A 14319-nucleotide genomic window follows, 5' to 3' on the forward strand; every position below is an offset into this window, starting at 1 on the left:
CATATATTGATATTGAAATATTAGGCACGGAACAGAAATAAATTTAGAATACCAACAAATCAGTCAAACAATTAATGAAAAAATATTTATTTTAATCAAACTGATTATTTATAATTACAAGTATAATTTAATTTTAATGAATTATTATAATTATTTTTTTTTGTTTGTTTGTTACAGATTGATGAATAAATAAATAGTGGTACCAGATGTCCAGCTACGTTTATTATTATTTTCATTCATTTGTCGTTAAAAATTGTATCAATTGATAAGCTGATTGATGAAGATGACAGTAATACAAGTAATGTTGATATGTTGATTATTAATCAAATTATTCAACATTGATATATTTTTAAACTAAATCCTACCCATATAAACATACAGTTGATATTAAAAAATATATCAAGATGGGTATGTGTTGCAGTAGACATAATAATGAGCCAGGACGTCCCTTAGGTAATTATTCTGAACTATTATTTTTAAAAAAATTAATAAATGTAATACTTCATTAATTACTTATTCTAAGTATGATGTTGATTTTACTCATAGTTTTATTATATTGTAATCATACTTATCTGGTAAAATTTTTATTACGTTAAGAAAATATTATTAATTTAATTGTAAAAGTACTGATATAAGAGAGTTTAGTAGAATCAAAAAATTTAAAACTAGCATACAATTATGTTAATACTATGAATAAATTATTTAAGTTATACAGACAAAGAAATTTTTCAGTTGAATACAATCCATTTATCAATTAAAAATATTTTTATCAAAAAAAAAAATATATATATATCTCTTAAGTTTAAAAATCAATTCAAATATTCTATATACAGTAACACAACATGTTATATACAATATTATATATCAAAAATATTTGTCTGTCCTCATTGTTAATTAAAATAAATTTACTGAACTTCTAATTACATAAACATATCAACATTAAATCAAGGAACAATAATGATAATAATAATAATAATAATAATAATAATAATAATAATAATAATAATAATAATAATAATAATAAAAAAAAACAATTTATGAAACACATTATTAATTCCCCACTAATCTTTCCTTTGTTTTATAACTTTTATTTTATCGTCTATTCATAAAATGTTCAGGAATTACATTATAGAGTTTACTACTCATATAAGATAATTGTCTACGTAACAGAGTTAAGGTCGGATAACTAATTTTAGTTTTATTACGATTCAAATTTTAAAACTATAGGCACAGTTCTTAGTATCCGCATTGTTTTGTTTAGTTTTTATTTTATGTGTTTCTGTAAACTCTCAACATATAACCGAATTCACTGTGAAACAACTTTGTCCTGTTAAGAATCATTTTAATAATAATTTTTTAATTAACTAATGAATTGTAAAGATGGTATCATATATTCCATTCCAACTAAACCATACTGTATATTTGATCAAATGAAGGCAAAGTAAAGTAATTTCAGTCTGTTTAAAATGTTTCTAACTTTATAGAACTCATAGTTTATGAATATTTAATTTTTTGCATAAAATTAATTCAAGTTGTTCATGTAATGTGTTGCTCTACCAAAATCCCAAGATGTTTCATGTTTTCAACTTAACAAAATTAGCGTTTTTAAACAATATGCTGGACATGATATCAACTCTGAAGAAGGTTCCAATTATAGATAATTGGAAAGAAGAATATATTTTTTGAGTTTTATGTCATTGATACTTTGTGTTCATACTTAGCTAGTCATTGATTTTATATACACTGAAATTAGAATTAGTAAATCTTCATATGTTTTATCCTTGCCTGTAAAGGTCAACACTGCATCATTATCAAAAGAGATTATTTTACAATTACAGCACGGCCTTTCTTGACCAAAGTAATTGGGAGTGTTTCCAGCTCAGATAACAGAATCTGTAGTTAACATTAAGTTTTGTTCTTGAATTCAGGCAATAAACCGTATTAATATCAAATTTTTTCCCTCCTTTATTTTCTCTGCTCCCTGGAGCTGGATCTGCAACTAAACATAAACTCAGCTACTAGGGGTGCCATAGCCTCTAACTACCTTGTTGGCAACAAAGTTTCCACCAGATAGACTTGGTAATGAGGGGTCCCCAAAGGATTCCCTTACTGGGACTCGGTCTTTATGCCTTGCCTTTAATGGGGAACCCCCGAAAGGACCCCCACCAGGACTAGGTCTTAGTTTCCCGCCAACGGTACTGCAAGGGAGTCCCCACCCGATCATTGTAAGCAGGAGACCCAAGGCCTCCCACTCGCTCCCAGATGGGGCTGTCCCTCAGAGATACCATGATGTTCCTGCGAAGAAGCAGTTCCAGATGTTGATGGAGCCATCTTACATCCCCGATATTATTAATATCGAATTGGTAGTATAAGCCACGAATTAAAAATTATTATAACAATATTATAATTTATTTTTTTACTTTACTGTATTTATAATAAAATCAATAGTCGTCACTAATCACTCTCGCATCTTTCGTTAATAATGTTTTTTTATTGCTACTATGACACCCTAATCCATATTTTGACTCATAGGTGCCATATTTGATGGAAAAAATTGTCTTAATGTTCCCCAAAATTAGAACATCTTCAGGTGGATGATAGAATGCATTGTCCAACAGCAGAACTGCTTTTTCCGGTAATTTCTTTATTTGTAGATAATTTTTCACGTGCAAGACGAAACTGTGGTTAAATTGATTCTCAAAAATAGCTGTATTCATCCACGCTGATTTCTGGTTAGAGTACTTAACAGGCAATGAATCTGATTTTAAATCTTTTAATGCCTTAAGTTTAGCAAGCAGCTTTGCCAATCACTAGAAGAGGTACTTTGTCGTCACCACCAGCGTTACAAGAACAGTTATTTGCTCTTTACTAATTTTAAAGCTTGGTGCAGAAGCTTCTCCCCTTGATGCAGTGTTTTTGATAGCAGAATTCTAAAATTTATTCCTGTTTCATCTGCATTATATACTTGTTATAACTGCAGATTTTCTGATTGAACAAGAGCAGAAAAGGTTTTGAAAAATTAGCAGTGTTGTCAGTATTAGCAGATAATTATTCCCTTGATACAGCTAGTTGTCTTATGCCATGATGATTTCTAAATTTCTCTAGCCAACCTTTACTGGTAGAAAATGTATCTGGACTGTTCAATTTTTTGTTTGTCAGTAGCCTTTTCTTGCAAAATAGGGCCAGATTACTGATACCCCAAAGGTTCTCTATTGCCTGAACCATAAGGAAACGGCAACATCTAAAGCATCATGGATAGGCTTCTTCAGCGAAGATCATTTATTTCAAAACTTTACGGGTACTTTTGAACAGTATTCTTCAATTTCTTTTTTGTTCTGTTTCTAATCGCCAACAGTTGTTTCTCAGATACCAAACTCTAAGCAATTTTTTTAATCAATTCTCCAGCATTTAATCTTTTAATTGCTTCTAAATTTTTGTCCATTGACACTACCACTCGTTTATGTTTTGTGTTAGTAATATCTTTGCTACAACTAGCCATTTTAACAATAATCACAATAGAGTACATACAAGCAAATAACACTACACATTACAGTGGTCATCTCAGTTAAGAGAGACCTTGCTTAAGAGAGGCAAGGTTAAGGGTAAGCCCTACTGTATATACATTAATGTACAGGAGAAATGGAAATTTATGTTAATTTCTTAATAGTAATATCATTATTTGATACTATGATTTTAAATATAGTCATCATTTTCGGTAACAATTTCTCATATAACTGCTCAAATTTGGTTATAAAAAATTCAGATAATACAGATTTTGTTGAAATAATTGTAAATATTTATGCAGAATAAATATTTAATATTGTGTAGAAATCTCAGTTAAAGTAATTGTTTTAATTAATTCTTTTGTGCGCGTAGAATTGAAAGTCGGCTTGTGTTGGTATGTTGTGGATGACTAATTATTACAAAGAAACAGACATTGTAATGCTGTAATCTTTTTAATTAATTAATTAACTCTAATTAATTGCATAACTCTCAGCATTATTATGTTCTAACACTTCATGTAATTGTTTTGCTTTGGATGCAAATCAGAGCAAAATGCTCTTTTACACCTTAGCTCTACGATTAAGGATTCTTGCAATTTCTCTCTCTCTCTCTCTCTCTCTCTCTTGCTTTTTTCATCAGCTGTAACAGTTACTTTGTTTAGATCTATTTTACTTCATTTCATTCCTCCATGTCAAATATATCAATTACAGATATTCCCCTGTCATGTAACAAACTGCTAAAGGAAAGAATGTTTTAAAAGAATTGCTCCTTTTTGAGAGTCCATTCTATAGTTCAGACAAATGCTTTTTCATGGAATTGTTCCAGGAACCAGCAAGGATGTTCCTCTACCTAAACATGATCTTGTATTTTTAGCCCTTTTGTTTCTGGAGGAGAAGAAAATTGTGCTAAAATTATTTATTTTATAGTTAAACAAAAGTAATTTTCCAGTATTGTTCTGATCTAATGCTTTATTTTCCAGTTATCTTGATTTCCCTACATGTGAATGAATCTGAGCAAGATAATTTTTTAATACAAGAAAAAACATGTGTAGAATTATGTACTTTTGAAGCACCAGGATTTACCATGAGGATCTTTCCGTTGTCATTGCCCATCATCTTCACCTGACATTTTCCTTATATTGATCCTGTTTACGTGCATAAACATTGCAAAAATTCTTCCATCTTAAGGCTTGTCCTGTGAATTCTATTTCCTTCCTGTGGATTGTTCAATAAATCTGATTTTTGGTCTGAATAAAGCTTAACTTTTTTCCTCAGAGCATGACCATAAATATGTACACAAACAAACAAACAAACACACTCACTCACACACACAAACAAATATATATAAAGGCTCTGGTGTGTGTATGTGTGTGTCACGCATGCATGACACACACATCCATATAGAGGTATAAACTACAATTTATATTTTTATATAATGAATTATTTTGCAATATATATTGTTAAAAATGATACCATTAAACTAATCTTATGTTGTAAAGTGTCACAACCAATAATAATTGTAATACATTCTGGTAGTAATAACATTTTTATGTACCCATAAAAGTATTACATTATAATTCATATTTCAATATACTGGTTTATTTTAGAAAATTTCTATGTGTACCAGTTTTCTGTCAGCAGTCGGTGTAATTAATCATTTAGATTTTATTGATTAAATTTTCTATCAACAATAGTTGAATGTGAAATATGTGTACTTTTTTTTATAGAACAACTAACAAGTGTGTTGGTGATGCATGTTATTGATAGATGTCAGAACGTGCTTTTTTCTTTCTTTTTTCATTGCTATGTTAGCTTACAATGTACTCTAGTATTCAACAGCATTATTCCCCTGATATAAAAAACCCGACAGTTATTCGGTCACCAGAGGTTGAATGTAGTGTAACATTTTATAAGGTAATAATTTTTTTTGTCGCTTTTATTGCTTTACTTTTTGTTCTTGATATTTGCAAAATAATATTTTGTTCAGTTATATAATATGGTATTATTAATATTATATTGTTATTTTTTATCCTTTGTTAAATAAGTTAATTTAATTTAAATTTAATAACAATCAGGTATATTTAAAAGTATTAACGACTAAGAGTGTTTAGTAATATTGTGTAATTACATTTATATTTTTAAAGCTAGTAATTTTACATACAATATGTATAAATTAAATAAATATTTTATTAAACCTACTAATACAGATCTGTATATATGAATCTGCTTTATATCTTGTACAGATTGAATAAACAGGCATTCTGTAAAATATATTGTTTTATTAAGATACATACCACAGATTTCTTGGTGTGTATACAAATACTTATTGTAAATTGTATTAGTATTGTATCTTTGTAGAATATCTGTAATACCTCAGATAAATTAAATTGAATCTATACTTACAAATTAAAGTTTATCTCTTCAATCATAACTAAATAGTTGATCTATTTTATATAATTCCAAATTAGATATCATGTTACATTAATTCAATCTTAATTTATTTAGCATTTTAAAAAGAATGTTTGGGTTTACCACCCTTTTGGTATGATCTCACTTGAACATACATTTTAATTTTAAAAAATCATAAAATTTTTAAACAATTGCTGATAGATTCTTTCAATATTTTTTTATACTTTTCTAGTTACTGATATTCTGCTTAAGATAATTATTTTGATTTTTTTTCAGAATGTTATTTTAGTGGTTTTATTTTGTTTATTTTACAGTTTACCACCATGGTTACAAGATGCATGATGGTGTAGATATGGGTGCCGGTCATTTGAATACTGGCAGTGGTGGTGATCCTAGATACACTCCGGATCCAAACAGACCAGTTGGGATGCAAGTAAAAAGGCAGGGAGTTGATATTATTAGGACACCTACTGCTCCTTGTAAGTTCTCATATATTAAATTATAACTACCATTTTTAAGATTGATCATTGTGTGAGGTGTATCCAAAATGTATCTGACCTGTTGGCGTAATCAAAATACATGATAAACATATATTTGCTACTCATATTTTAAATAAAATAAAATAAAGCACCAGATTAAGGGTTAATATGTTGTGAAAAATTTTGGTAGTTATCTGTTTTTTAATTTGGCATTGACTTCAAAAAAATTATATTAAAAACACAATTGACTACAGTAGTATACTGAATTTTTTGAAGTCAGCTCTATTTTTCATTTAATCTTATTTCCTTGAATGTTATGTTTTTATACTAAGTTTAGTTTTAGTTCTCAGGTAATCTTTTGAGGTGTTGAATGACATTAAAAAGAGTATTATGAAGTAGTATTATTGAAATTTTAATTGTGAAATGGAATGTAAGTAAGAAATTTTTATGAATATTTAAAAAAAATAATGTAGTACATGTACTAGTGTCAGTTTTTTGAGATGTTTATTAGTTTATAATAAATATAATATTTTTCTTTCTTAATAAATTAATTTATAATTTTGTACAAAGCTTTTGTACAATTTTGTATAATGTTGAAACAAATTTTCTTTTTAATTTTGTATTTTAAAATAAATGGATTTATTAAAGACAAAAATATACACGCATTTGAATAAATGAACACCCTATCTGAATTGCAGTATAACTTAGAGCACTAAAGTAGTTAAAATACTGAATCTTATTTTAATGTTTTTCTGAGAAACTTCACTATGAGCTTATGTCATAAAACAGTATGAAATATAACTAGCAGAATCTCAGTGATAATTATTTAGACATAGGAGTTGACAGCCAGGGACACTCATGAAAAGAAAAATACAGTATCAGATTACCAGTGACCTAATGGCACATTCTTATGTGCCATATGATACTAGCAGTATTAAAAAAAATTCAAGATTTTTTTTTGTCATTCTAAGTTTGAACTTCACTGTTAAATATACTTGTCAAGTTATCTTGATTCTTGTTGATGAGAAAAGAAAATGAAAATAATTGGCAAAGCTTAGTAAAACATTTAGGATTTGATATTATGTTATTTTTTAGGTGACAAAAGCATAATACTTAAAAAGAAAAATTTCCATTAATCATGAAAATAGACAGTCACTCCCAACAATAATAATTGACCAGGCTTACTAGGGAAAATAAAGATTAAAGTAGTTTCTCATTGCACCTTCTTCACTGAGAAATATCATTCCCTTCATTGAATCTTGTCGACTCTTTCCTTTAAGAGTTCATACCTTCTTTTCTTTGAGTTATCAATTTCTTAAAGTATGTTCTATTTAATCCTTTTTCCTTAATTTTATTAATGCAATAAAATTTGCAAAATGATTTTTAATAATGTATTAGTCTCAAAATTATTCTTCAGTATGTATTGAAATTAATTTGGTGATTTATGTATTTTTTTTTTTAAGTTCAGTAGCATGCAAATTAATTCAAATGCAGGGAATTTTTTGTTTATTTCTACGTTGTGACTATACTGCTTGACCAAACTCATTCTTTAGGTTGTCTTGTGATGTGAAGTTATTGTTCTCTGGTTATTTAGCAGTTATCATGATACAAATAATGTTTTGTTAAAGTTTATTTCATTATTTATTATAAAATTTTATTTTTTTCTTTGTCCTGTATATCTTGAATATATAATAATGGACATAATTCTTAGACAGCGTTTGGAATTTGTTTCTCTTTCTGAGCATAACAATATGATTCAATGACAAATAGCTTCTGAGTGTAGTGTTGGACTTGGGTCAGTGAATGCTATTTTAAAGATACTGGTTCCTTTTCACTTCAAAGGAAGGCAAATATGGCCGTAAAAGAAGTTACCCAGCATAAGATCAGTTATTAGTGAGAAAAAATAAATTTTGATCTAAAATTATTTGCCATGGACTTAAATCAAGAATTAGAAGTCAGTGGAATAGATTTAAACGTGACAACTGTTAGGAGCCGCCAAGTTCTTGCAGCTGAATGGAAAGATCGTCAACCAGCTAAAAAGCAGCTTTTAACACTAGCTATAAAAGGCTCTTTTGGGCCAAAGCACATGCTAACTAGACCAAAGAAGACTGGAAGAATATTATAGTTTCTGACGAGTCAGATTTTTATGTTCAGGGGCAAAGGGTTACATACAGTAGAAAAGCATCAGATGAAAGTACATCACCGGCTCATATCCAACAAGCATTTAAACATGCTCAGAAAAAAAAATGTTTTGGGGTTGATTAAAATTAAAGGCCCTTGTTCATTACTTCCAGTAGATGTATGTTGAAAAGTGATGGATATAAAAAGATTTTGAAAGAAAGGGTTGTGACACAGCTTCAAAACAAATTCCCACAAGGCAACAGAGTGTTCCAACAAGATTTGGTGTCATGCCATGCTGCCAAAAATGTGGAAAAAGTTTTTGAAGAATGAAACATTAAAGTGCTCCCATGGACAGGCTATTCCTCAGATTTAAACCCAATTGAAAATCGTTGGGCAATAGCTGAAGAGCAACTCTCAAAAATGAATTGTAGTACAAAACTTGACCTCATTAAAATAATAATATCAGTATGATTTGATGATGAAGAAATCAAAAAAAGAATATATTACACTTCTTGAATTGAATCAATACTGAATCATATGAAGTGATTAAGAATAAAGGACATATTAATTACTAGATATTCAAAAATTGTACGGGTATGATTTTTTTTTCTAATTAAAATTACTCTTCATTAAATAACATGTGTGTCTGGATTAATTTGCACACTACTCTACAATCTTCATCACTGTTACCAGCAGTAAAGGCAATACTGGTGAAGATTGAAACCTTAGGAAATTCAGTTGAGTTATACTAAGCCAAGCATTGTACAGCTCTTCTTAATGGCTAGTTCCATTTCTTGTCATCAGAAGTATACATAGCCAAGCATTAGTATATTCAACAAAATTATTGTACCTTAATCAACTGTTAACTTTTTCTAATCAATCACTAGCATAATTCAAAAGAAATAACTTGAATTTTCTTCTTTTTCCAATTTCCCAAAATTACTTTTTGATCAAAATATGAATAGTAGCCTTCATCTTCTATCTTCAATCACTTCTTCAAACTTCTGTACTTTCCTTCCACTTTTTGTTTGCCATGTTTAATCATTTTCTCCTTGGACTTCCAAGAACGTTTCATCCCATTCTAAAATGTTGTCTTTGGTGTAGTTTCCTTTACTCACTGCAGACAAAAAGACCTTACTGTAGGATTTATATCCTTTTATAGTTTTATTATATATTCATTACCACTTTTATAATTGGAAGATTCCTAGTAATCTAAACCTCTTGATAATTAAAATGAGCAGTGAAAAACTTTTATTTCATAAAAATAGCAGATTTTAATGATTTTTATCAATATTTTTACTGAAATCTTTATTTTTTTAAATAAAAATTAATGATAAACATTTTATTAAGCTACTGACTGATGATGGTTGTCTAAAATTTGAAATGGCCATCTAGTTTTAGATTTAAGTATTTTTATTTGAGCATATTCTTGTTTTTCAATAGGTTTTTTGTAATAAGAAAACTTATTTATTTGGCTAATAATAAATATATGTATTTATGGATCTTAGATTTTAGCCATTGGTGTGATACAAATAGTTGTAGTTTTAATTAGTTTGTACAACTGGGATTTGCTGTACATACTCTATACCATAGAGGTATGCTGTATCTGTATTATGAAAACATTATTTTGTTTTATTTTTTCCAGCATTCTTGCTAAAAATTTTACTTTACATGCCAGAATTTTGTTATATGCTTGAGTTGTTGTCCTTATCATGCTGCAGTTAATATTTTGTATGAAATTTAACATGAACAATACCTTATGCATGAGTGACACTTTCTTACTGCCCCATATTATTTCTCTTATGCTCTGATAAAATACCTCGACCAACATTTCATGTCTGACATTCCACTCTTTAAACACGTGAATAACTACTCACTAACCACAGTGATTTCCCATTTCTGTCACTACTTTGTTTATCCCTTTTAGTTGTAGCATTGAATTAATTTCCTTTTCTTCTCATATAGTTCTCACTTTCTAGTTTTTTATAATTTAATTCTATACATTTAGTTGATCCTACATATGTTTTCCAGTTTTAACAGTCATTAAATATTATTACACTTATCATACGTGAACAACCATGTGTGAAATATGTATGGGTGTGAAGCCCTTCTTTGGGTGGCACAATGCATTTTGAAAACTAATGTTAAAATAAATATTACTTAATGAATATGGATAACTACCACTGATTTAAATTAATTTATTTATATAAATTTTTACACCGCCATTTTATATTATTGTTTTTCTGCAACCTAATATTTATAAACTGCTATGCATGGTTTGAATTGTCATTCCCATGAATATAAATTATGCTATGTGACTTCCTTAATTGTATTATAACATAAGTAAAAAAAAATATATATTTTTTCAAGTAAGGAAAAGCATATCTGAAAATTATAAATATTGTTATTTCAGTTGTTATAAAGATAATAATTATTATTATATTTTCTGCTAAGAACACTATGGTTTCTATGTTGAGTATTCTTTACCTTTCTTAGCTTCATTATTTCATTATTTGTTGACGTGTTTCAGAATAACTCCATTGTCAAAACTTATTGTTCCAAGAATTCAGAGTACTCATAGTGTTCTCAGAATACTTTTTCTTTCCTGTTTAGCCTCCAGGAATTACCATTCAGGTATTATTACAAAAGAGGATGAATGAGGATGATATATATATAAGTGTAAATGAACTGTAGTCTTGTACAGTCTCAGTTCAACCGTTCCTGAGATGTGTGGTTAATTGAAACCCAACCACCAAAGAACACCGGTTTCCATGATCTAGTATTCAAATCTGTACAAAAATAACTGCCTTTACTAGAACTTGAATGCTGGAACTCTTGACTTCCAAATCAGCTGATTTGGGAAGACGCGTTCATCACTAGACCAACCTGGTGGGTTGTACTCAGAATACTTAGAGTACAATAAGTTTTGATAATCAAGTTATTCAGTATGTGTCAACATACTGAATAATAAAAGAATGAAACTAAGAAAAGTAAACAGTACTCAAGATAGAAATTATTTTAGATTTAATTTCTAAAAATTTGTGTTAATTTTTTTATGTTTTTAGTTCATCCCAGTTGTTCAAGAGGTAGAATAGTAGTTGCCATTTACAATTACCAGTCAAGGGAAGCAGAAGATGTTTCATTTATTAAAGGAGATAGAATGGAAATTATTGATGACAGGTTAGTTTATCAAATAATCCATTAATTCATTCATGTGTATGCTGTGTTTTAAGCTACATTATTATTACAAAATCTGACATTTTAAGTTATAATAATTAATTTACTCTATTAGATTGCTACTCGTGTGATAAATTTTTATATTAGTGTTCGTGTGATATTTAATGATTTTTTTTCTATTGAAAGGTTTGTTAGTTTAATATACAATGTTAGGATAAGTTGCATACAACACAGGCTGTGTAATTTGTTCAAGGCTAAACTTATGTATATGTCTGGGTTATTGCTTGCCTTTCCAAATTAACTTTTGAAAGGCATAATGTTTTAATAATTTCATCTCAAAAAAAGTGTTATTTCTTTCAGAAAAAAATTTTTATTTTATAAAATCTTTTGTTATTTTATATTTTCTGTCTGTTGTACTAGGTGTAAATATGTCTATTTTATTATGCATAAAAAGGATGCAAAGTAATTATTTAGAATTAAAAAAAAAACTTGATTTTAATATTATTGTTAAAATTTGCAACTTACAAAGATGTCTGTTTTTTAAATTATATAAAATCATTTTTTTGTTTTATCTAGTAAGTTTTTACTAAATTTAAATTTAATTATAGTAAAAAATCTTTTAATAGTAAATGTTTTATAATAAAATGTTATAACTTTAATTTAATTTTATTATTTAATTATTTTTATTTTTTTACTTCCTTGTACCATACCAGAAAGTATTGTAATTACAAAAAATTTCAGATTTAATGGAAATGTACATTTTGATCATCCCTGAACCCATTTCTCTGGTTTTGGCGTAATGTCTCTACGTATAAATGTATCTTGCATAACTCAAAAACAATTAACCGTAGGATGTTGAAATTTTGGATTTAGGATTGTTGTAACATCTAGTTGTGTGCACTTCCCCTTTTGATTGCAATCGACTGAAACAAAAAAGCCAAAAATCCCCAAAAATTGGATTTTGGACTCTTTCTTAGCTGCAGTAATAAGCCTCATTGAATGATTTTCAATGATATATCATAAGTGGTACTTATTTTCATTGGTTCCAAAGTTCTAGCCAAATAAAATATTAGTTAATGTAATATCTGGATTTTACAAGGGGAGGCACATCCATTCAAATCAGACATCTCCTTTTTTTTAAATTTGAATATATTGATTTATTAATAATTATTAACCTCTGATTGTACACAAATTTTATGATGAATAATAATTCAATAATACAAGTAATAAAAAAAAAAAAAAAAAAAAATGAAAAAATATCAGAAGTTATTATTGAAATAAAATTTTATGTACTTTTCATTTTAAAAACACGTGTATATGTAATTTAATTGGCATACAAGGACGTATCCACATCAGATTTTTTTAATTTGATGAATTTTGAAATCCGAAGTATACTGTCAAAAAGTAGAATACTCAAGGTTTAATTTTTTTTTTATTCACCTCTAAGCCTCTTGGTTACAAAGTTAAAGTAGTTTGAATACAGTCATTTTTTATCATAAAATATAGGTCTTCCTTTAATTTTTTGTACTAGTGTAGTAGGTATTTAATTTTATTTTGAAATATCAGGAAAACATAATTTTTGCTTTTTTTTTAATCTGTCATCGCCTTCCTAGACCTCCTGAATGCCCCCAATCTCTGTGGGCCTTCTACTGTCCCCCCTGAAGGCCTCCAGTGCCCACAAGGAGGCATTATCACCCACTTTGAGAATGAATGCAATAAACAAACCACCTGCTGTCAGACCGATAAAAAAATTCAAAGAATACATGAGTAAAGGAGCAATTATTTATATTGTGAAGAAGAATCATAGAAATTATCTTTCAACTTTTTTTATTAATATTTATTATCTAAGGATGTTTTGAGAACAAGGAGTTTTTTACTAATTATTCACTTTTTAACAGGTCAATAAATTTTGTTGTCTTTTGCTATTATGTTTTTCACCCATAGGTAGTTCATGACAACAATTTTCTTGTCTTTGTAATGATAAACATCTTTGTTAAGATGTTAAACATCTTGCTGTCTCAAGATTACCCCATATTTGTAATCTTAAATATGGGATAACCTTGAGTATTTTTCTTCCTTTATTTTATTATCTCTTTTGGTTAATTTCAAGTATCATAGATTACTCAGATTTGCTGTAGACTATTAATTTACAATTAACAATCACCAATGTGAAGAAAAATTGCAGCTAAGATTGTTAACCTCAATAATTTATTGAAATCAGTATATCAAACTTAGCTTTGGCTGTTGAATTTTTATCTTCATATCTTACATTTCTTTATTTACTCTTCTCTCAGTCATTAATTAAGTGTAACAGCCATCGAACGACACAAGTTACTACTTGCTTATGACACTATTTTCAGATATATTAAAACTATTACATTATTCTAAAGAGAAAATATATATAATTTTATTTTTTTTAATTTTATTTTACTAAATACACTTCAGTTAATTTTTTTCTGTATTTCTAATTTATTTCTTCATATTTGCATAATAGTTGTAAAAATTATCATTATTATATATATTTTTTAATTTACATGTAATCTTTATAGCGAAGTGAATATTTTGTAGATCTCTGCCCATACCCACTTACCTGTTGTATTGGTTTTTTTATGTGACTGAATGTAATGATT

At 28.1% G+C, this 14319-nt stretch overlaps 1 protein-coding gene across 4 annotated transcripts in view; it reads left to right on the top strand.

The window, feature by feature from the left end:
* Positions 1-14319, top strand: part of Src64B (Tyrosine-protein kinase Src64B) — a 350311-nt gene that overhangs the window by 283972 nt on the left and 52020 nt on the right. For all 4 annotated transcript variants that reach the window (XM_075369448.1, XM_075369451.1, XM_075369450.1 and 1 more), the window contains 3 exons: positions 178-453; positions 6227-6391; positions 11578-11692. In XM_075369448.1, the coding sequence (XP_075225563.1) occupies positions 405-453; positions 6227-6391; positions 11578-11692 (329 nt within the window). In that variant the 5' untranslated portion in view covers positions 178-404. The remainder of the gene's footprint in view (positions 1-177; positions 454-6226; positions 6392-11577; positions 11693-14319) is intronic.

The sequence above is a fragment of the Lycorma delicatula genome, chromosome 6 (assembly GCF_047948215.1).
Source record: "Lycorma delicatula isolate Av1 chromosome 6, ASM4794821v1, whole genome shotgun sequence".
NCBI classification, from domain to species: Eukaryota; Metazoa; Arthropoda; class Insecta; order Hemiptera; family Fulgoridae; genus Lycorma; species Lycorma delicatula.